Genomic DNA, 20,542 nt, shown 5'->3' on the forward strand with positions numbered 1-20,542 from the left:
TCAGGTAGAATACATGGACTCTCACATGCTGAAGAATGATCCTTCCACACTTTCTACTGCACCTCATGGAAACTTGGTGTTCACCGCATCGATCTGTTGTTGTGTTTATGCTCCTTACAACGATCAGCAGAGGTAAATCAACCTGTTTTTACTTCACTTAAGTAACCTCATGGTAGCTTTTGCTTTATTCCTGCTTCTATCCGGTCACATCAAGACACGGTGAAAAATCTTCGTCAGACATGTGAAAGTGAGAATTCCTTGGCAGTATAAGTCAAACATCTACTGCAAGACATTGGTTAGCTTATCAGCATTATGTGGTTTCCGCTAGCAGTTGGTATCCACTCTACATCGCTCTGTGCAGCCCTGTTGAAGCGCCTGCCTTCATAGTTTGCTCAGCACATTTGATATGCTGCTTTAAAAATAAATCTATTAAGTTGTCTTGCTGTATTTGGTTTGTTGCTAAAGCTGTGTTCTTTCAGTTATTATTATTATTATTCATTTCTGGAACAACTTAGTAAATGAAATGTTAAAATCAACGTGTTTTGATCATTTTGAAATGTGCTTCTTCTCAGGGTCGACATGCGAGGCTCCTTCCAGTCCTCAGTGCTTCAGAAGAAGAACGGATGAGTCTGTGTACCTGTGTGAATGGAGCATGAACACGACTGAGAGCAATGTGATGTTTGACCTTTACTTTAAGTGAGTATTGTTCAGTGTTTGAGCTTTCAAATCTGCTCAGCCAAGAACTTGTTTTGTTTTTGTTTGTTTTTTTTGCTTTTCTCTTAGTATGTTATGAATCTGCATTGCTGAGACTTTGTTCAAACCCACATGACTTTACTCTAAAGCCTAGAGGAGATCACAAAGTTTCCAAAGATAAAAAATATGTTATGCTGAATTTTTGAGGGATGTGTCTTAAATGATGGAAAGGGCATTTGGAATAGCAGCAGAATCTTACGTTTTGAGTAATTCTCTCAATTTTTATTCATTGTTAAAATCTAATGAAGAATTGGAACAAGATTAAGTCAAAAATATGAGACACAGTCTGCGAGTTTGTGTGGAAAAAGATGATTTTAAAGGAAAACATTTAGTGAAATGAAATTAGAGTTATATGAGAAGATTGATACCACTCTCATGTCTTGATCAGGTAATCTTAAAGCAACCTAATAAACTAATGTAGAAAACTGTATGCAAAGAGGTTAACACGTGCCTTCAGTCCAATGTTGCACTTAAAGCTCTGCATATTCGTCTGTAGTGGAATAAAATTTGGGGGCATTAAGAAGACCTGGTCTCTGTTCAACGAGGAACAGCTTATCATATATCGTCCAGTTGACATTTGGGTGGAAGCTCGCGCAGGAAACTCCAGCTGCATGTCAACCAGGAGGTCTGTTGTGCTCGGGCAGACAGGTAATGCACACTCTTCTCATTTCACCCAACAAGCAAGCAAGTTAACTGTGACAGTGACAGCCGGTTTAGCTTTCACTGTAATGTCACCACAGGGAAAGCACAGAAGTATAATTAGTCAACGAATGTAAAAACATACTCAAAATGCTTTGCTTTTGCTCAACAGTTAAGTATGAAGCACCACAGAATATTTCCATGTCCTGGTTAAAAAAAAACCTGAAGTTGAGCTGGAAAGCAGCAGAGAAGCATCCAGCTTTAGCCGAGGTCCGGCTCCGACGACATGAACACCCCACAGAATCATGGGAGAAAGTGAGGCAGAGCTTGTTACCAATGTTAATGCATCTGAAGCTGTTTTCCTTCTGTAACGACCATAATTGACCTTTTATCTGTATTATTCTTACAGAGAACACGACAGATTGCCAACGAGACCTTTATGTGTGAGTAGCCTTGTGTTTTATGTCTTTGGAATTCAAGTCTTTTGAATGAAAAGTTCACTCAACTTCATTTTCTGTTTGTCGTATTTCTTTTGTGCTTCTTGTTTATGCCAATCATGTTCAAAGAGCACAATAATATAGCTGGCTGGTGTAATCTTTTGCAAACGTTACTACAAACTAGTGAATTTGCTGGGGACTGTTTTCAGTGGGGGCTGGTGAATATTAATGGCAGCAGGACAGTGAACGTCTCAAAATGAGCTGCAGTGCTCCAGTTCATGGTAATGACTGAACAGTGTGACTCACTGGTTTTAAGGGCTGAATTCATTGTTAGCGTTGGTGTTGACAATAGGAAAAACGTGATTTCTAAATAGCTATAGAAACAACTATGACATTTTTTTAAACGTTTCTCTTTCGTCCTTGAATCTGAACAGACCGGGTGATTGTTGAGAATCTGCTGAAGGACACAGCTTACCAGGTTCAAATCAGACATCGGTCCAATCAGGTCCTGAACCCACTGTGGAGCGACTGGTCTCCAGTTGTGATTGTTCCTGCAGGTGAAGTCATAGATTTCATGGTGTGTCGCTGAACACTTTGTACTTTAAAAATCCATTCTTCTGACTTTGTGTCTAATGATTAATATAATCAGGCACAGAAATGTAAATGCTTAGTCGTTTTAAAGCTGCTCTAGGCCTGCTGTGAAAGTCCCATTCATTTACAAACCTGAAGAGTCAGTGCAGCAGAGAAGAGCATTAAATTCCCATTGAGTGATATCTGTAACCGACTCTGCCCCCTCTAAACTGTGGTTTCAGGTATGATTAATGACCTGAAATGATTTGTGCACGCTGTGTATCATAATCCGAAACTCAAATATGAAATGTAGCATCGTACACTATCATCATTATTATTGTTTGTGGGGTTTTAATTCTGCAAAATGTTTCCAGGTTTGAGATAGTAAGCTGTGAGCAGATGCAGCTTTACTGAAGATCTCTTTGACACAAAAACACGTTTCTTTTGTTGTAAAAGTGAAACAAAGAGCCTAAAACTAGGTTAAAAATAACATGAATTGTCTCCTTGCTGATGTCTTTTTACTGCAGAGCTGGAGCAAAACCCTCAGGTCACCATGACAGAAACACTTGTAAATAGAACTCGAAAGGTGACGCTAACGTGGAAGGTAAGAGAAGAGTGAAGAGAAAACAGCACCAAACAGTCACACTTGCGGTGTGCAGTTGTTACTTTTCACCAACACCATTGATTTTGTCCCATATTGTGCAATAATGTACTGTGGTGAATACAAACAGGGCACAGCTCAGAAATGGGTGTGAGAGTGTTTTTATTCCTCTCTCTATCATGTGCAACCATAAATTTCTCATGTTCACAATGTTCCCAATGAAACTTTTTATACAACAGAGAAAAATATGATAATTATATAATAAATACATCGCAAAATCTGATGAAACTGGACCTTTGATGTCCACTTCGCACTACAACACACAAACTTTAGCTACAGGTTTCTTTGACAGGTTTGTTGAACAGGCACATAATAGATAAAGACTATATTTGAAAAGTTCAAGAAAGTGTGAAAAAACATAATCCAACGATCTGACACATATTAATATGTAATGATTTTAAACTGAACATCATAACCAGATGATCAGTGCTTTATGATCTGCTTCGAATAGAGAGGATCAGAAGGTCTGAGGCGTGTGGTTCTGTTACTGTGTTCACCATGTTGTCTGATAACAGTTGCTTCAGTGAGCTACTTATTATTATCAGTTGTTCTAGATAAAAGCATATAAATGCCAGAAATGTAGGGATTTACTTCTTTTCCAAACACTGTACTGGTACATGACAGTTTATCACAGCAGAAATAATAATTACCACTCCTTCTACAGAGCTACTATTACTACGTGCACTGCTGCTTCTACAAATAATAATAAGACCAATAAGGAGGATGATTAAATAGATGAAAATCTTCAAAATCAGGCAGGCTCACTGCTAACTAGCACAACTAAGAAGTTGTTTTTAACAATTTGTTTTATCTTAAATTGTATGATAAAATCTGTCTTAAAGCAAGCATATCACTAAAACCTGCAGGTGGAGTTTGAGTAATATGCAATACTGTATTTTCTATTATCTTAAAGTATGCCCGATTATGCAACCAGTTTGAAAATGATGCACTTTGATTCAAGGTAATTGTATGTGAAATGTTGAATTGCACTGGAAGAGGCACGCACACCTTTTCAACGTTCAAATTTAACAGAAAATCTTGGCTCTCACCGCTGACTCACAGCATTTTTACCTGCACATTGATCATTAGCTCAGCATTAGCTCAAGTGACTCTGACATGTTAGTGTTTCTGTCTTGGACTTTCCTTTTCACTGATTTACCTCCATTGCCCTCGGGCTCCTTCAGTTGGTTCAGTTTGCTGTGTTTGTCTGAACTGAGCTCTCCTCTGCTCCTCAGCCGATGCCTCATGCAGCAGCAGTCACAGAGGTGACGTACAGCCTGAGGGACACACAGTCTTCTCTTGGATGTCCGTGTCAGAGCAGGACACATCCCGTCAAATCACATAAACACACTACCTATGTCTCGTACTCTGCTGTCAACATCTCTGTTATTGCCACAAACGCAGCAGGACCTTCTCCTCCAGCAATCATACCAGTCCCAGTCCAACCTGCTGCAGATTTAGAAAGTATGTGTGTGTGTGTGTGTGTCTGTGTGTGTGTGCTTCAGTGTGTCGCATATCATGTATACTCATCCTTAAGCAGACCTTACAAGCTACTGTTTCTTTTCTCCTCCGATAGTTTGTACCACAACGTTACTGGATGGAAAATTAAATAAGATGACTTGCCTTGAGTTGTACGAGCTTCAAGATGAAGATTTGAGGCCAAAAAATGTCATCATTTTGACAGCGAAGAAGAGAAAAGCAGAAAGGGAGCAAATAAGAAAGAGTGAGTTGTATTGAAAGTGCTTTTAACCACACAGCTTCATCTCTTCTGCTCTACAGAGGGAACATAGAGTCCTAATTTAGCACCAAATTCAACTGATGGTGCAAAACATTATTTTCACTCTCATTCATTTACCAGCATTACAAAAATAATAAAATAGGTCACATTATAGGTCAGATGCAGTGGAAATTCAACCAAGCACATCCGTTAGTCTCCAGCGTCAGTTGTTTGTGTCATTAACTCACATTCAACCTATTTTCTGTGTACAGAAAAGTCTAAACCAGTTTGGTTCTCTTTCTGTTTCTGTTGCAGCCGTCAAGGATTATGTTCGCTACCTTTACTTTGAACACAGATGTGATGGTAGGAAACCACAGACCGTTAACATGTGCCTCTTTTATCAGAAAGAGGGTGGTAAGTGTCTTTACATTGGAGTTCAATACATTGAGACACACAGCGTCTGCTAGCAGAAAGTGCTGCCAAATGAAGCAGCAAAGGACGCTATTTTGTTGTTGTTGCTCTGCAGGATGGGAACATGGAAGACGTAACATTTGATTGAGGTTTGCTTCCTTTTCGGCACAGAAATGAAGCAGATATTTGTTGACCCATCCAACCACCTGAGCCACCTCCCTCAGTGGACCTTGTGGCTCCAAATGATGTCATATTATTCCTTCCTTTACTCTCAACAGAGTCATACTTACCACGGCCGCTAGCGAGCTTTGACACTCAGCTTGAACGTGAACATTATGTCATTTTTGGGCAAAAACTGCAGCAGTAATCTCATAAGTGTACTTTGTTTGCAGTGTGTGCATGTAGGAGATGCCCCTTTTTACTGCAGAAACTCCACTTTTCTCTTTCCAATTCTGAAACATAATTCAGGTATTGACCAATAGGAAGCTCCTCCTGTTAGCTGTGCTACCTGTGTAGCTGCGTGGGTGGCCGGTCTGTCGCTCCACCACTTTGGTCCAGATTGAAATATCTCCACATGTGTCACATGGATTGCCCTGAAATGTTGTGCAGACGTTCATGGACAAAATGTTCATGTACATTTTTTTTTTTAATTTTTTCTTCAGTTCCACGCAGAGCACCTCAGGACTTCATTTCTTTTAGTGAAACACACAACTCTGTTCACCTGTCTTGGAAAGCTATTCCCCCTGCAGACCAGCAAGGTTTCCTCACTCACTACAGCCTCTGCAGCGTGAAAATCAGCTCACAGGATGAGCCCAAAGGTGTGAAGTCACTTTTTCACTCGTTGGTAGCTTTTTGCAAAACCAACCAATAACACATTTGCTCATCTCATTTCCTCAGTGTGCCAGAACATTTCAGCCTCACTGACGAAACACCTTCTGGAAAACTTGACTCCAGGAACGAAGTACAACATCAGCCTGGCTGGAGTGACACGGATGGGAGAAGGACCTAAAGCCACAGTGCCGATCCACACGCCGCCGGAGACGCGTGTGAATGGTATCAGACGCACAGAATCAAGTGTCATCTTGAAACAGCTGTCTGTAAAGTTAAAAAACCAGTCAGCAGAGCAGTTTTTCCACATGTACCATAAGTAGGTTCTAACAAATTTCCCCCGTCTTTGTTTTTTTTTTTTTACCTTAAATTAGTGTTATGGAGTTTCAGCTTGCTGCTTTTGTTCTTTTTCATCACAACATCGTGCACCTGTATCCTGAAGAGGTAGGTACATTTTGAAATAAATGTATTTTTAGAAACTCAGCAAAATACAGTATGTACGAGGAGTGAAAGCTCTGTCCCGTCCGATTCACAGTGACACTAATGACAGCACGTGCCATCTTTCAATCAGCTGTTCGTCTTGGATGGCTCTTTTTTTCTAACAGTTTCTGTTCTAACACTTAGAATCAAAAACAAGATCTTCCCTCCTGTGCCGACACCTGTTATTCCAGATTTCACCTGTTATGAGAGTCAGGTAAGAGGCTTTGCCAGCGTCAGCCTTTTAAGCACGTGTGACTTTTTTTTTTTTTCTCTCTTCCTGAAACTCTTAGTCATTTATACACTGTAGAAATTCACTGTTAGGTCACAAGTGCTAATGACGTCACTCTTTTCACACTGATGTGAACCACAAAATGTTTTTGTCCACAGTGGTGGGAATTTTCTTTGACTTCAACCACAGCTTGTCAGTTAGTTTGAGTGCAAAAGAGCATAAAGAAAGTTTTAAAAAAGTTGGTAAAATATAAAACTTCAAGTGGAATCTAGTAATAAAACAGCAGTATTTTAGGTTTAGGATTCAAGTTACAGTGGCAATAAAGAATAAATAAAAGAAATGACTGAAACGTGCCACATTTCATCATATTGAACAAACAACACCTGCAGAATTACATGCATGTGTAGGGGAATTAGTTATTAAACCTCTAAATTAATGGTGCATTCGTTAATAACATATTCATGAAATGAATATGAATCATGGATAATACGACAGATTACATGGATGATATGGAGTAACACAAACTCTTATGGCAAGAGCATGGCAGAATGAGTTTGGCGATAGTGAGAAGTAGGTTTTAAGGGAAAAATGGGGACGCGAATATGTAGTTAATTTGCTGAATGAACGGTTTAGAGAATTTAAACAAATTGACAGTATCTCAACCTCACGGACCAACCCTCATTCAAAACCGCTTAAGCATGCCTCCTCTGTCAGCGACGCTCCTGTCGATGCTCCGGTCTGCCGGACGAATCAAGCAAACCACGGTTGAGAGCCGGTGTTGGACAGGGATGTCTCGGGAGCTGAGGATCTTCGGTGTCGGCTACAGACGAGGAACGGCTTCCGATGGTTATTTAACCCGAACCAACGGGTCAGTAGCTGGCTGCAGGTCTTCGGTGTGGTCAGTTGGTTGGCGACCGTTTGGCAAGGCTTTTGACTACTAATAATAACACTGAGAAACTCTTCGATGGCCGGTCGAAAATGTCTTCAAAATTATTATTACGTGACTAGACTCTAACAACAAAAATATGACTTATGCGGCTTGGCGTGACGAGTAAAAATGAAAGTTTCAAGAAGAAAAGTAGAAAAGTACGTTTTCTGCAGAATTAAATCAAGCTACTCTGTGTGGTTGTGAGCAAAAATAACTGAAAAAGACTAAAGACAAAGGACTGAAAGAAACATCAAGGCACAAACCAACTAAAAACAACTTAACTGAGTGTCCACTACATGCTGCAGCTGATATACCTGCTCCAGCGCGTGTCTCATCAATAGGCCGTCACGCACGTGGGATGGTTCCACGTGACTTCACCTCAAAGAGCGAGGATTAATTAATGATTCATACGAGGGGCTCATCTGCTTCTCACCATGGTCAATCGAATATATTTTAAATGATCAATTTTCAATGGCATTTCAACATTGTTCACAGCATGCGTCAGACACCTTGGATGAATAATGACAACATTCAACAATGAACATCACATTTCCTATTACTCATCCTAATAAACATGATTATTTGTTCATGTTTGAAGGATTTACAGTTTACCTTTAACAGCAGAGAAATGGTAGAAATATGAGAAACGATCAGCAGCATCCTGAGTTTCACGGTGGCAGTGAGGAAGCACTTCAGTTGTATGTTTGTGTTTTTATGTGTGAGTTTGTGTCAGGTGTGTGGAGGAATAAGGAATTAAAAGACAGAAAAAGGGAGGCAGCTGGGAAGGGAAGTAGATGAAACTGAGGAAAGTCCCTATTGAGCCCGTTGAAAGATTATGTGGGAGAACCACAAACCTTTAATTTGACCAGAAAGCAGAACACAGTAGAGAGAGTGTACAGTAAATGTTGTGATGCAAATAGTGAACCATTATGTGAAAACCATGTAACTACTTCTTTGGTTGTCACATGTCTGCTGAAACTAAACTCACAGAGTAGATGTAAAAAGTCTTAAGAGGGTGGTCGCAGCCTGGTGTGGGCACCTGAGTCGCCTCTCAAAGTCCGCATCAGCTGCCAGTCTCTTGCAGGGGTCAGTGTTCCTGCTGTGAGGAGGTCCCAAAGTTTGGAATCTTGAATCTGACTTCCCTCTGCTAATTTGATTTACAACAGGAGATGCTGGAGAGAAAGGAGGAGGTGCATGAGCTGACGCTGCACCAGCTACACCCAGAGGGCAAGCATGTCCCCAGAGACGCAGAGGAGACCACCATCCTCAGAGGAGAGTGGGACGATGGCACCGACGAGGAGGTGGAGAACGAGAGGGGTGATTCGAAGATGTCAGGAGGAACCAGCGATGAGTGTTTGAGCCCCGGCTCCACAGAACAGGCGCTGAGGAGCTCCAGGGGAGGAGAAGTGACAGATCTGGAGCAGGTGGACAATGAGATTGCAATGCTGATATACAGGAATGGTTTGGTCCTTGATGGCAAGACAGACTCGACTTAAAATGGACTTAACTTATGGTTTTACCGCACAAAACTGCACAAACATATCAAGGGCTGACATTTTTGTTGACTGAAACTTAAGACCAGACGAATACCTTTCCTGTTCTAGTTCTGTCTTTTTGAAGATTTGTTGTGTTTTTCTAATGCCGGATGACAAAGACTCTTTGAAATCATCTTTTAATGAGGAAAGTATTTGTTTAATTTTTCCTGCTGAATTTTGCCAGTGACATTTTTTACATGCACATGAAAGCAGGAGGGTTAACCACTGGCAGTCAACGCACGTTGTCAGTAAACTGATTATAGCAAATCCTGGTCCAGGCTTTCATGAGTTTTGCTAGTTTTAGGTGCTTCCACACAAAGAAACTCTGATCACAGACAAAGTTAGAGACTTTTCATCTCACGCCATCATCAGTTCAAACTTTCTTTTTGTGCGCTGCTTTGCATGTTAGCAAATGTTAACAAGCTAACGCTCTAAGAGGAAATACTGAATTAATAACTACACAATTAAAATAAATAAAAAGAGGGAATATCTTTCACACCTGGCCTGAACAGTGTCATAGTAGGTGTTCTCATTTGAAAGTTATCTGAGTCGCTTTTTTGTAATTTATTATTTTTTCTATTTAAACATCACTAATTATTATATATCTTTATGTTACAAATATCAGATGGGGTTCACCTTTAATAGTCTGATTTTCTCTACAATAAGCAATACAGCCTCACAGACTGAAACTCAACAAAATACAGTAAAATAATATGACTAATATAAAATAATATAAATAATGGAACCATAAAGTGTTTACCTCAGATAAGAGATGTCCAAATAAAAATAAAATACCTGCTTTTCTGCAAAAAGTCTGGCCCATTGTTTGGCCATAACCAAAGGAATAGTAGCACAACGTGAGGCTGTCAAGAGATGAACATCTGACAGGAAGTGGTCAGACCAAAAAACAAAAAAAAAAGGTAGCACATGCAAGGTGAAAGCCTCCATTACTCATAGCCAAAGAGACTTCTGCAGAGTTTCGATCTACCTGGTTCAAACTAGAGCACACCCTGTCGATTTGTAAGCGATGACAGACTTGCAGCACTTTCCCACCAAACTGCAGGCTGATTTCTCAACAGAAAAAAAGCGACTTTAACCCTAACCCCAGATTCCAGGAACAACACAGTGTTCGGTTCTCTTCTTGAAGAGAATGAATCCAGCGAGAACGTCAGTCTGTTGTTTTACAAATGACACTTTCACCACATCGAGATCATAATCATCAGTCACGACCACAGACAGCAGGCTAACACCTGATCAACATGATGTGTGGTGAGGAAAAACAGATACCACAGTGTTTTTTCTGTCTCTCTATGTCGAAGTAATATGCTGTATCTATATTAAAGACAGTACGAGCATGTATTTAGAGGACATACAGACTTGAGTTTCCAGACCTGACTTTATCAACATTTAGTCATATACCAATATTTAACTGTTAAGCCTATATGGGAGATTTTGGAGGAATGTAAGTAAGTACATTTCCTCAAGTACCGTACTTCACAAATTCAAGGGACTTGTATTTTACTTGAGTAATTCCATTTTATGCAACTTTATACTTCTAAGATAAAACATTGCAAGACGGTAAATATCAGTTTTAGATTCATTTACTGTTTGAAAAATCCTCCTTTTCTCATTTCTCATTGTGCAATGATAACCTTCTCTGATAGATCAAATGAAGCAGGGAGTTGATGTGTACTTTTTTTTTTTTTTTTTTGGCTGTAGCTCTTTGACAGCACTGCCCTGGTCACTGGCCATGAACTCAGGCTAAAGTTTCATCAGATTCATTGTCTTCATGAATGAAGATTGACAGCTATAAGGTCCCACAGTTGGAATAACTACAAATAAAAACTTTTATCTGGGTAAAAGCTAAAAAAAAACATTTGTCGAGCTTCCAAGATTAAATTCTGCAATAACTGAAGAAATGGAAAGAAAAGCCACTGCTGGTGCCAGTGGACCGATGATTATTATTTTTCACTTGTCAGTATTTCATTTCAGGATATTTTCAGTTCATTTGGTTTGAGGAGTATGAGGTAAGATTGTCTGTAATCAGTATAGAATAAGAAGAAATGACATGTTGTCGTATACTGTATGACCCAAAGCAAATGATGTCTGTCTTCATACTATTAGCTGTCCAGACGAATGGGATTCAGTCCTATCAGTAAACATACAGTATTTAATCAACAAAATTAGGACTTTTACTTTAATCATTTTTGCCACACAAGAAAATAAGATGCACTTTATACTTGTACATCTAAACAAATCAAACTGACACAGTGTTTGCCCCCCTCGTTATCCATGATTACACTGCCATCCTTCAACGCTTTGCTCTAAGTTACATGTTGTATCACAGATTGTCCAGCAGAGGACAGGATAGATGCTGATTTTATTTTATTTTATTTATTATTATTATTATTATTATTTGAGGTCGGATAATTCTGAGCTAGAATTATCCGACCATAGCTTTTGGTTTTTAAAAAACTGACTCATGATCAAAAATAAAACCAACATTCTGGACTGTAAATCAGTGTTTTACATGTTTTTGATGAACATTAAAAAAGTTGAACATTTGGATGCATTTGGAGATTTCTCATGTCTAAATGCACAAGCCTACATCTGATGGTAATAGTGATATTGATCTAGATCTTTTCTTCTTTTCTCAGTTTGTAATGTGTGTGCGTCTTACCTATATGATACATGTACGACCTCGATTCCAGAAGCGTTGGGACGCTGTGTAAAAAGTAAATTAAAAACATAATCATTTGCAAACAAACTGATTTATTCATGAAACTTCACAAATCCTGTAGTGCCTCATGAGGGAAATTCGGCTAATTAACAGCCACCATTGTTGGTGAACATGAATCGTTGTGCTCCATCATGAGTGAGCAGCAATAGTAAACAAAAGATCAGCTTTCTAGCTATTTCACCGACTTCCTTCCTCACTGTGCGGTATTATCTGGTATATCTGGTTTCCAGGAAAACAAAACAACTAGAGGGGGTAAAGAGGATATGATGCTGTTAACAGGTGACAAAATGAAACACACTGTTACCTTCTGTAAAACAGTTTTTTTTTTTGGGGGGGGGGGGGGTTTTGAACCGTGTTGGAAACATTTGGGATAATGTAAATACACAACTCGACAACATATATAAGTGTTGTCCTTTTTAGACATGAACATTAGTCTTGTGACATTTATCTCCCCTTTGTCTCCCCTCTTAAGTGGAAGACTCTTCATTGTCCCATATAATCCTACTCATCCCTGAGGAGCGGTGGAATAGAAGAGACAGTTGGATCCCCAACAGGATGGGCAAAATGGCAACAACACAGACCCGCAACCAATTGGTCACAATGCAGTGAGAGGGAGTTTGCAGAGCAGCGCACAGGTGCGCTGCTCTGCAATCACCCCACAAAGCCCAGAACCTCCAAGAACTTCAACCCCCTGCACTTGACGCAGCATCTCAGAGAAGGAAGATCAGATCACCCACAGCCAATAAACAGAGCGAGTGGCGGCAGTTTGCAGAGGACGTCTGCAGCATCACACAGACTCTGGAATCCCTGGGGCCCCCACCCCATCCTTGCACGCTGCAAAAATTTGTTTTTTGCACACATAAATGCACAATTTCTGGGACATTTGAGATGAATACTCAAAAAATAGATTAGTGGTTCTCAAAGTGAGGTCCAGGGACCAACAGAGGTCCCTGAAAGCCCAGGCCTATCAATAATCGTTGTTGAAAATAAGTGCCCGGGGTCCCCCTAGTGGCCAGGGGCTCCAAGCAACTGCCTGGCTTGCCTGTCCACAAGCCCCGCCCCTGTCTGTAGTGGGCGTCTCCCTGCTGCTCCCAGCACCAATCAGCCACCACAGTTTTTACTGACAGTGGAGTTTGTACATGTTGATTGAACTTAAAGTTGCAGAACCATAAAATGAATAAATTTATTGTTTTTATTTTTATTATTTTATTTTATTTTGATGGTAATGAAAAGTCAGAATGAAGAAGTCCACTTAGGTGTCGCTGCTGGATGTGGATTGCTGTTGCATCTTCTTCTTTTTCTTCTCCAAACCAAGAAAAAGGCACAGCTCTTTCCCAGAACAGACGGCCTCTTCTTTGTCTTGACATCCTTCTCCTCAAAGATTTCATCCCATTTTTTTTAAATCAAGTACGTTGCAGACACAATAATTAAGTCTCACCATACCAACAAATTATTGTTGAGAAAAATAGGAACATGTTCTGTAAAATTCAGGCTCACTGTGGGAAATAAATAAGATTATGCCAAAGGTGATCTCCATTCTAAGACACTCCATGAAAAATTGTCCCTCTTTTGAATTAATAATAGTAGTCGTCTACTTTAAGAGACAAAAGAGTGCCATGCTGCCACCTTCAGGGTTAATTAGAAATTTATGCTTCCCCATCTGTACTGTGACTCGTGGCCACCAGAGGGCAGTGTCAGCCGGCGTTTGGGTTGCTTTTGCTCCTCATTAGAGAAGTCAGGCCAGTGGTCCAGAGGTAGAGAGGCTGATGTTGGAAAGTGAGTGTGTAGAAATAAATATATTTAAATATACTGTAGATAGAGATTATGTGTAATTAGGAAAGGATGAGTGAAAAAAAATGTGTCACAGTTTCAATTACCCTCAGAATGTAGATAGCAGAATTTTCCTAAAACAGACAAACAATGTACTCATACAAAATCATCTTTCAGTCATAACTTGTGACCTCCTATAAATGTGTGGCACTGTCAGTATCTGCAGAGACTTTTCCCCCTGCCTGTATTTTGGGATGTTTCTGGACTTCTGGACAGTGGGTGTGTAGCCCAGAGCTGATAAAAGTGCGCAGGTGAGGATTTATAAGCAGACAGACAGTTAGATGCATTAAATTCACAATGAAAGCTGCAGGCTACTGCAGGGAGTTATTAACACAACCAGAGAGAGGAAAGCTTCTGGGGGGAAAACAGATGTAGAGAGCAGCAGCAGCAGCAGTATTAACATTAACTCGTGTCATGGTGGCTGTCCTGCACAGTGAGGGAGTCGGCCTTTAACTGGAAGGTAACTGGTTTGACTGTTTGAGTTCTGGAGATCTAAGAAAAGGTTACAGAGTGACTATCAGACTGAAGATAAATAAAGTAGGACTCTATTGTTCCCACACAGGGGAAATTTAGTCATTACAGCCAGCAAGTTTTACAAAGAGCAAGCACAGTGGCATAAAGAGGTCAAAATAAGAAAATACAAGTATACAAGGTCGATGCATATGAACATTTGTACAAATTATTAAAAAATAGTTGATGCCAAAGAATCCTACTGCCATAAAAAAAATTACTGTTGCTAGTCTTATGAGAAAATTAACTACTGACATGACACGTATTGTATTGCACTTGAGAAATACTAGGCCTATGCATATATGCACAATATATACAGTTTATAAAAAAAACTCTTGCCAGTATGGATAATAAACAGTGTTACTGCACAATTGAGAGAAATATACAACCTAGAAATTGCACCAGGTGAAATGGATAAATGTGAGCATATATTAGCATTGATAACAGAAGTGCAAAGCAAAAGTGGGTTTATGACGTAGAATTGAGAAAGAAGTATAATTTTTGCTTTCTCTTCATTTCTATTTTTAAAAAATCTGAGCTGTGTGCAGCAATTCAGAGAGTTAACTCCTCTGCAAAAATCTAAATATCAAATGGGAATCTGTGAGACAGGACTCAGTGTGTTTTCACTGTGCTTTGAAAACACTTTATGAACGCATGCTGTTCTTTGTTTGCATGGTAACGAACATCACATCAAACACATCTGGCTATTAGCTGTGAAGGAACATTATGCCTCATGGAATATGATGAATGCTTCAGCCTCAGCGTACACTCATTGACGGCATATGCAATCCGACGTTATTAGAAATAAAATGTCATCCCTTAAGAAGGAACTATTCAGTCATCACAAAGAGGAGGACGTTCACTGTTCGCGCTGCAAATTGGGCATTTTGATTGTCCCGGGCGTGCTGATACTTTGCTACTCTGAAGCATGTCGTGACTGATTTTTGGAGTTGTTTCCACAGCAGACATGTTGACTTGTCGAACACAGGTGGAACTCATAACATTGTCAATCCAGGAAATACTAATAAAAAAAAAACATGTATTTTAAAGTGTCTCTGAAGTCTGGAAAGAAAACACAGATGCAGGATTTGCATGTAAGGATGCAAGGTGTCCTTCCAACCGCTGAAACGACAGTGATCAGTCACTACTACTGTTCATCCGACCGCTTTCATACGTCAGGTGTGCATGTGAGCTGTCTCTGAAGGTGAAATGAGATTTGGGGACAGTAAGGGGAAAATCGTAGCAAATGGTGTGAAATTTCTCCCCTGACTTCTGAAACCTTCCATTTTTAGCTTCAAAGCAGAGCTTGTTGCTCTTTCTGCTGGTGTCAAGTGGAAAACAGCATCTATGTCGACTTCACACCTTCAGGTCATCAGCACTGCGGAGCTGATTATCAACACACGCAAACAGATGTTATTTCCGCAAAACTGCTAAAAAGCTTTGAAGATATATCGCTTGTTTAAACTGTTCACCTAATGATTTACTGTGAATATGTCAGCGAACGGCAGCTAATAAACACACACACACAACAATCTATTCATCTTTTCTGTGAGGGACCACATAAATGTTACCATTTCATGCATTTCATGTAGGCTAACTCTGGTCCAGCAGAGCTACCTTAAAGCTCATTTTGCAGTCGAAACACAGTGGCAGAGCAGCACTAAACAAACTAGACCAACAGGACACAAATTTACACACACAGCAGATCACACACTGTGTCTGCAGCAAGTGTTTGTTAGAAAAATTAAAAGTATTTTATACAAGGTAAAACCAATAAAATGCAGTCAGTGGGTGCAGAGCTGAGTAGTCTTCAGTGGACTTTTCAATTTGATTTTAAATCCTTTAATAGAAAATGTAACCTTTTATGTCATCTGGTACCTGCAATTTGAAAATTCAGTTCAAGATAAGAATCATATTAATAATAATGAGGAGAAACACTGTAAGAGTGGAGAAATTGCCGGTCTTAAACAAGTTTAGTTGTTGTTTATTGAATGAAAATGACGGATGTGTGCAATAGCTCAGTGAAACAAGGACTCAAATAAGACAAAACAGGCAGAATCCAAAGGGGCAGAGAACAAGAAGTCTGAAACACAACTGGCTCCCAAACTCCAGACCCCCCCAAGGTTTGCAAAGGTAAATGTTAGTGGTTGAAAGATGACTACAGGTATAAAGTGATTATTAAATGTATTTTTTTTTTTTACACACGTGTTTATTTTTCTATAGTTGCTTTTTCCAATGCAATATTGGTTGCTGCCACTGCTTCAGGCCTCTGAAAATAGTAAAACTGGAACCCTCTTTATCTGACCTTTGCTTGTCATTGTCAGCATTCATCATTTAAATGCTGCTGTCAGAAGATGCAACTGCTCGTAGCAGAGTGATGGAAAGTGAGGTTTGTTTATGAGAAACCTCGGTACGGTAGAGGTGGGTGTTATTTTGTGCAAAGTGCACAGACATTATTTGCTCTGCAGGTAGCAGCAATAGATGCACACACATGCACAAACACACAGAAACGAAACAATAAAAACTATGAAGTCCAGCTTCACCGTGAAGACGTGTGAGCCAGCAACAGCAACAGTTGCTGAATAGGCTGATGAAGACGACTCTGGAGGCGCCAGAGTTGGTTGCTGCGAAGAGGATGTGGCACAAACTGCTCTACATAATGGACACTTCACATCCCCTGCATGACCTACTAATCAGACAGCAGAGTGTTTTCAGTTGGAGGCGTCTTCAGCTGTCAGGACCGCTACAGAGTGTCAATCCTACCCACTGCAACAATGTTGTACAATGACGAGGAGAGGAGACTCATCATCTGAGGGACTTTGCACATTCAACTTGAATTTGCACCGTGAGAGCTCTAGCATATCTTAATTCTAACCTATTTTTATACTCTTTATTTTTTATTTTATCTAATTGAAAATAGATCTCTCAGTTCACTTGAGTGATTCTCTTCTGGGCTCCTATCAGTTTTAAAAAAAATCTGCTTTTTAGATGGCATCTAAATTATATAGTGTATATACTATTGTTTCTGTGATCAGGGCCATCATCAGGCAAAAATATGATGGCTCATACCGACCCTTTGGTTCCTCCCAGTCTCTGGGCATTGTGTATGTGCTGTGTTGCTGTCCAGTACCTCTCAGGCACTGAGCACACAGCAGACTGCCCTGTGTACTCCAGCCTGGTTATGCTTTGCCTTGAGGCCATGAACCCCAGCAGTATTTCCTTAGTTCCCCAGTTTGCTGTGTGTCATTAAGTCCTTATTATGTTGTAATTTGACTGGAAGAAATCATTGAGGAATATGCATGAGGTAAACATAACCTCAGCTGAAATCATAAGTAATCACTTCAGCTAATACTATAGAGTAGTTGTGCATGTTCCCCAACAGCTTTCTAACTAACCTGGTCTGGGACCCTGCTTTGCCCAGTTGGTGATCCATCATGCTCTGTGATTACGTAAAATGTTCTAACTTACATGACTTTTTGTTTCCACTGTCAGATGACTATAAGAACTATCAAAGTGAAGGAAACTGATGAATTTTACGGGGCTTACCCTCTTCTACATGCCTGGGCTGTGAGAGAAATTGGCTGGCCATTCATTTAGTTATCTCTCTTGCTTTTCCTTATGTGGGGTGCTTATCCAGTTTTATCACGAAATGAAACTGTCTTTACAACTCTGCAAGCTATTACAGATGAGGTAAAGACTTTGTTTAATGTGAATTAATCATTATCACTTCTCAATCGGTCCCAGCAGGGTTGCACTTTGTGTTAACTTGACATCTGTGCTAATAGAGTGCCTAATTTGAAGGCACCCTACTACATGAGTCTACTGTGACAAGCCCAGGTATAAGATACAATATTAGGATATGCTTCACCTCCTCTGTCTTTCAAGGTCTTCATACTTAATCCACGCTTTTTCCCTTCTGAATGAACATTGACAAGTAACATCTGCATAAGAAAGAGCAGCACAGTCATTTATCTTAAATGTATTCTACCGATCCATGATGCCTTTATGTACTCTGTAAAAATTTAGTCTCAATAAATTTCTAATATTTGTGGTTATGGTAATCCCTAAGTACAAAATCCTGAGGTAGACCAGGAAAACAGAAAATCAGGCAGGTTTGGTAAATTCATAACATATGAAACTGGCACAGCCATTCATCAAAGTTAATCTTATATCCCAACAGGGACCCAAAGGTCAAAGGTCTGGTATGGCTGGTGATAAACAGCAAAACATCATCAACATATAAAGCAATCTTATCTGATAACCTGCTATATTGCTGTGACTTCTAATGGCCTCTGGTGCTTTCCATGGCCAGTGCAAAAGTGGGAATATAGGGGCCCCTTGGTGAGTAGATCTATGTAGATAATATATTAAAATAATGAAGTTAACAAAACCTTCCCTAAGGCCTGAATTGAGTTGCTCTCTCAGAGCTCCCCGTTTCCTGGCTGTACTATGAGAAATTATGGTTCCCTTCATGTAGGCTTTGAGTGTATCCCAAAGTGTTGATAGATTTGTGTCTTCATTATCATTGCTTGACAGAAAAAGTTCAATTTGGTCTTTCATAAAGGTCACAAATGAATGATTATTTAAAAATGAAGGATTTAGATGCCAGTGGCATGAGATGGTCTGAGGGTGGGGAAACTGTGATATAAGTGTCTGCATGGTCACATAGAAGTGTTGGTTTTGATCTAACTCTGTCTCATTTGCCTTGAGCCATCAAAGGAAAACACATTTCTTTGTGTGTTTTACTTACATGAGACTCACAGATCAAACACTGATAAACAAAATACATTATTTACACACAAGACATAAAGTTTATTGCAGTATTTTGACATTAATTTCAAAATAATATATGCGCTCAAGAAACAGGTCAGTAGTATGTAAAATGACAACACGTGGCAGGGAAAGAGCCCTGGTAGGCTGGCAGATTTCAAAACTGACTTTTGCTATTTTATCAATAAGGTTTTCAGAGCAGAGAAGAAACATAGATTCTGTGTATGATTGTGTGCCATTGTGGGCACCCACTGAAAAAAACACACATCATCATTTGCTATCATGGCTTGTTATTTTCCTTCCTGGGTAATAACCAAAATCCACACTGAATAACTAGCCTGTTTGTCTGCCACTGATATGTGGGTGAGTTTAATTCTATATAATACATGAATAACACACATTGAAAATATCAATACGTGGGATTGAGAACATCAATCAATACTTTGTCTGACAAATCTATCAAAACATCAGAAAGCACCTGCCAGAAGAGAACTTCAGAGGCCTTGCAGGGGAAAATGGCAGTGAGATAGTGTCAGATTGTGACTGTTTGTGTAAAATGGGTGCAACAGTGTCAAAGTATCAGTATACAGTAAATGGAAAGTCACGTCTGTGATCTGTGGATATACAGTACTGTTGAGCTGGTAACGGATCTCTATAAATAAAAATGTCAAATGTGTCATCTCACTAATGATTCTTAGTTTTGTTTACTTTGAGATAGGAAAGGCGATGAGTCAGAACTATGATAAACGCAAAGATGAAAAACAGATGAAAATGACTAAAATTGAAACTCAATGGGAGCGTGTAAAGCCATCACACCTACTCGCTGAAGGTAAAAATATTCATTAAAAAGGCTTAAAGGACGAGGCTGGCCTTATTCTGTATTTTTCTTATTATTAACAAATGAAAAGACCAAAACATTCAGAGTTAATCTGTCTCTCAGCACTTTCAGACTTCCCTACCCTGTCTGTTGCACTCGACCCCGAGCAGCTGGACACTGTCGAATGCAGTGAATGCTACTCAAACAGGAATAAATTGTGCATTTTGGGGGGTACCACTTTTAGTCGAGCATTTGGGTCTCCGGTATGTATTTACAACAGCAGGATGGTGAATGTGCAACTCAAATTAAACTGCAGAGCCCATGTTCATCATAATGAAGTTCCCCAGTGCAACAGTGTGGCTGGTTGATGTGCAGTGGAGGTCTACAGACACAGAGGAATAAGATATGCCACTTTGGATACACAGGAGTCACTTTTTAGTCGGATGAATTTGTTGTTGGTTTTAGTCTTTTTATGGCAGTTGTTAACGCTAAGAGAAGTACATAATTTCACTAGGCTTTTCTTTAAATTTCTGAAAGAAATAAAGAGAAAACAAAAACCAAAACAAGTCAAGAAGTTCTTACTGTAACATCATGTGTGCTGTTTTGTGGTATGCCGCAGCAGCTGTCAACATTTCAAACCTTGAGACCACTGAGAACAAAGTGACACCTACATACTTGCAGCCCATG

At 39.8% G+C, this 20,542-nt stretch overlaps 1 protein-coding gene across 1 annotated transcript; it reads left to right on the forward strand.

Annotated features, from left to right (window-relative positions):
- Positions 1-9,557, forward strand: il12rb1 (interleukin 12 receptor subunit beta 1). The gene is made up of 15 exons (XM_076726946.1): positions 1-132; positions 573-696; positions 1,250-1,401; positions 1,565-1,707; positions 1,802-1,835; positions 2,264-2,386; positions 2,927-3,003; positions 4,296-4,524; positions 4,637-4,783; positions 5,093-5,191; positions 5,851-6,006; positions 6,086-6,241; positions 6,391-6,460; positions 6,641-6,710; positions 8,820-9,557. Exons 1-15 carry the CDS (start codon positions 36-38, stop codon positions 9,147-9,149), a joined length of 2,007 nt encoding a protein of 668 aa, XP_076583061.1. The 5' UTR covers positions 1-35; the 3' UTR covers positions 9,150-9,557.
- The last annotated feature ends 10,985 nt before the right edge of the window (positions 9,558-20,542 follow it).

This window comes from Chaetodon auriga, chromosome 3, assembly GCF_051107435.1.
Source record: "Chaetodon auriga isolate fChaAug3 chromosome 3, fChaAug3.hap1, whole genome shotgun sequence".
NCBI lineage: Eukaryota > Metazoa > Chordata > Actinopteri > Chaetodontiformes > Chaetodontidae > Chaetodon > Chaetodon auriga.

What these genes read in the sequence shown, in the direction of transcription:
- il12rb1 (XM_076726946.1), top strand. Translation starts at nt 36, where the DNA reads ATGATCCTTCCACACTTTCTACTGCACCTCATGGAAACTTGGTGTTCA. An exon ending in AGTTGTGATTGTTCCTGCAG is followed by an intron (nt 2,387 to 2,926) that starts GTGAAGTCATAG and finishes TTTTTACTGCAG; the next exon opens with AGCTGGAGCAAAACCCTCAG. An exon ending in ACCTGCTGCAGATTTAGAAA is followed by an intron (nt 4,525 to 4,636) that starts GTATGTGTGTGT and finishes CTCCTCCGATAG; the next exon opens with TTTGTACCACAACGTTACTG.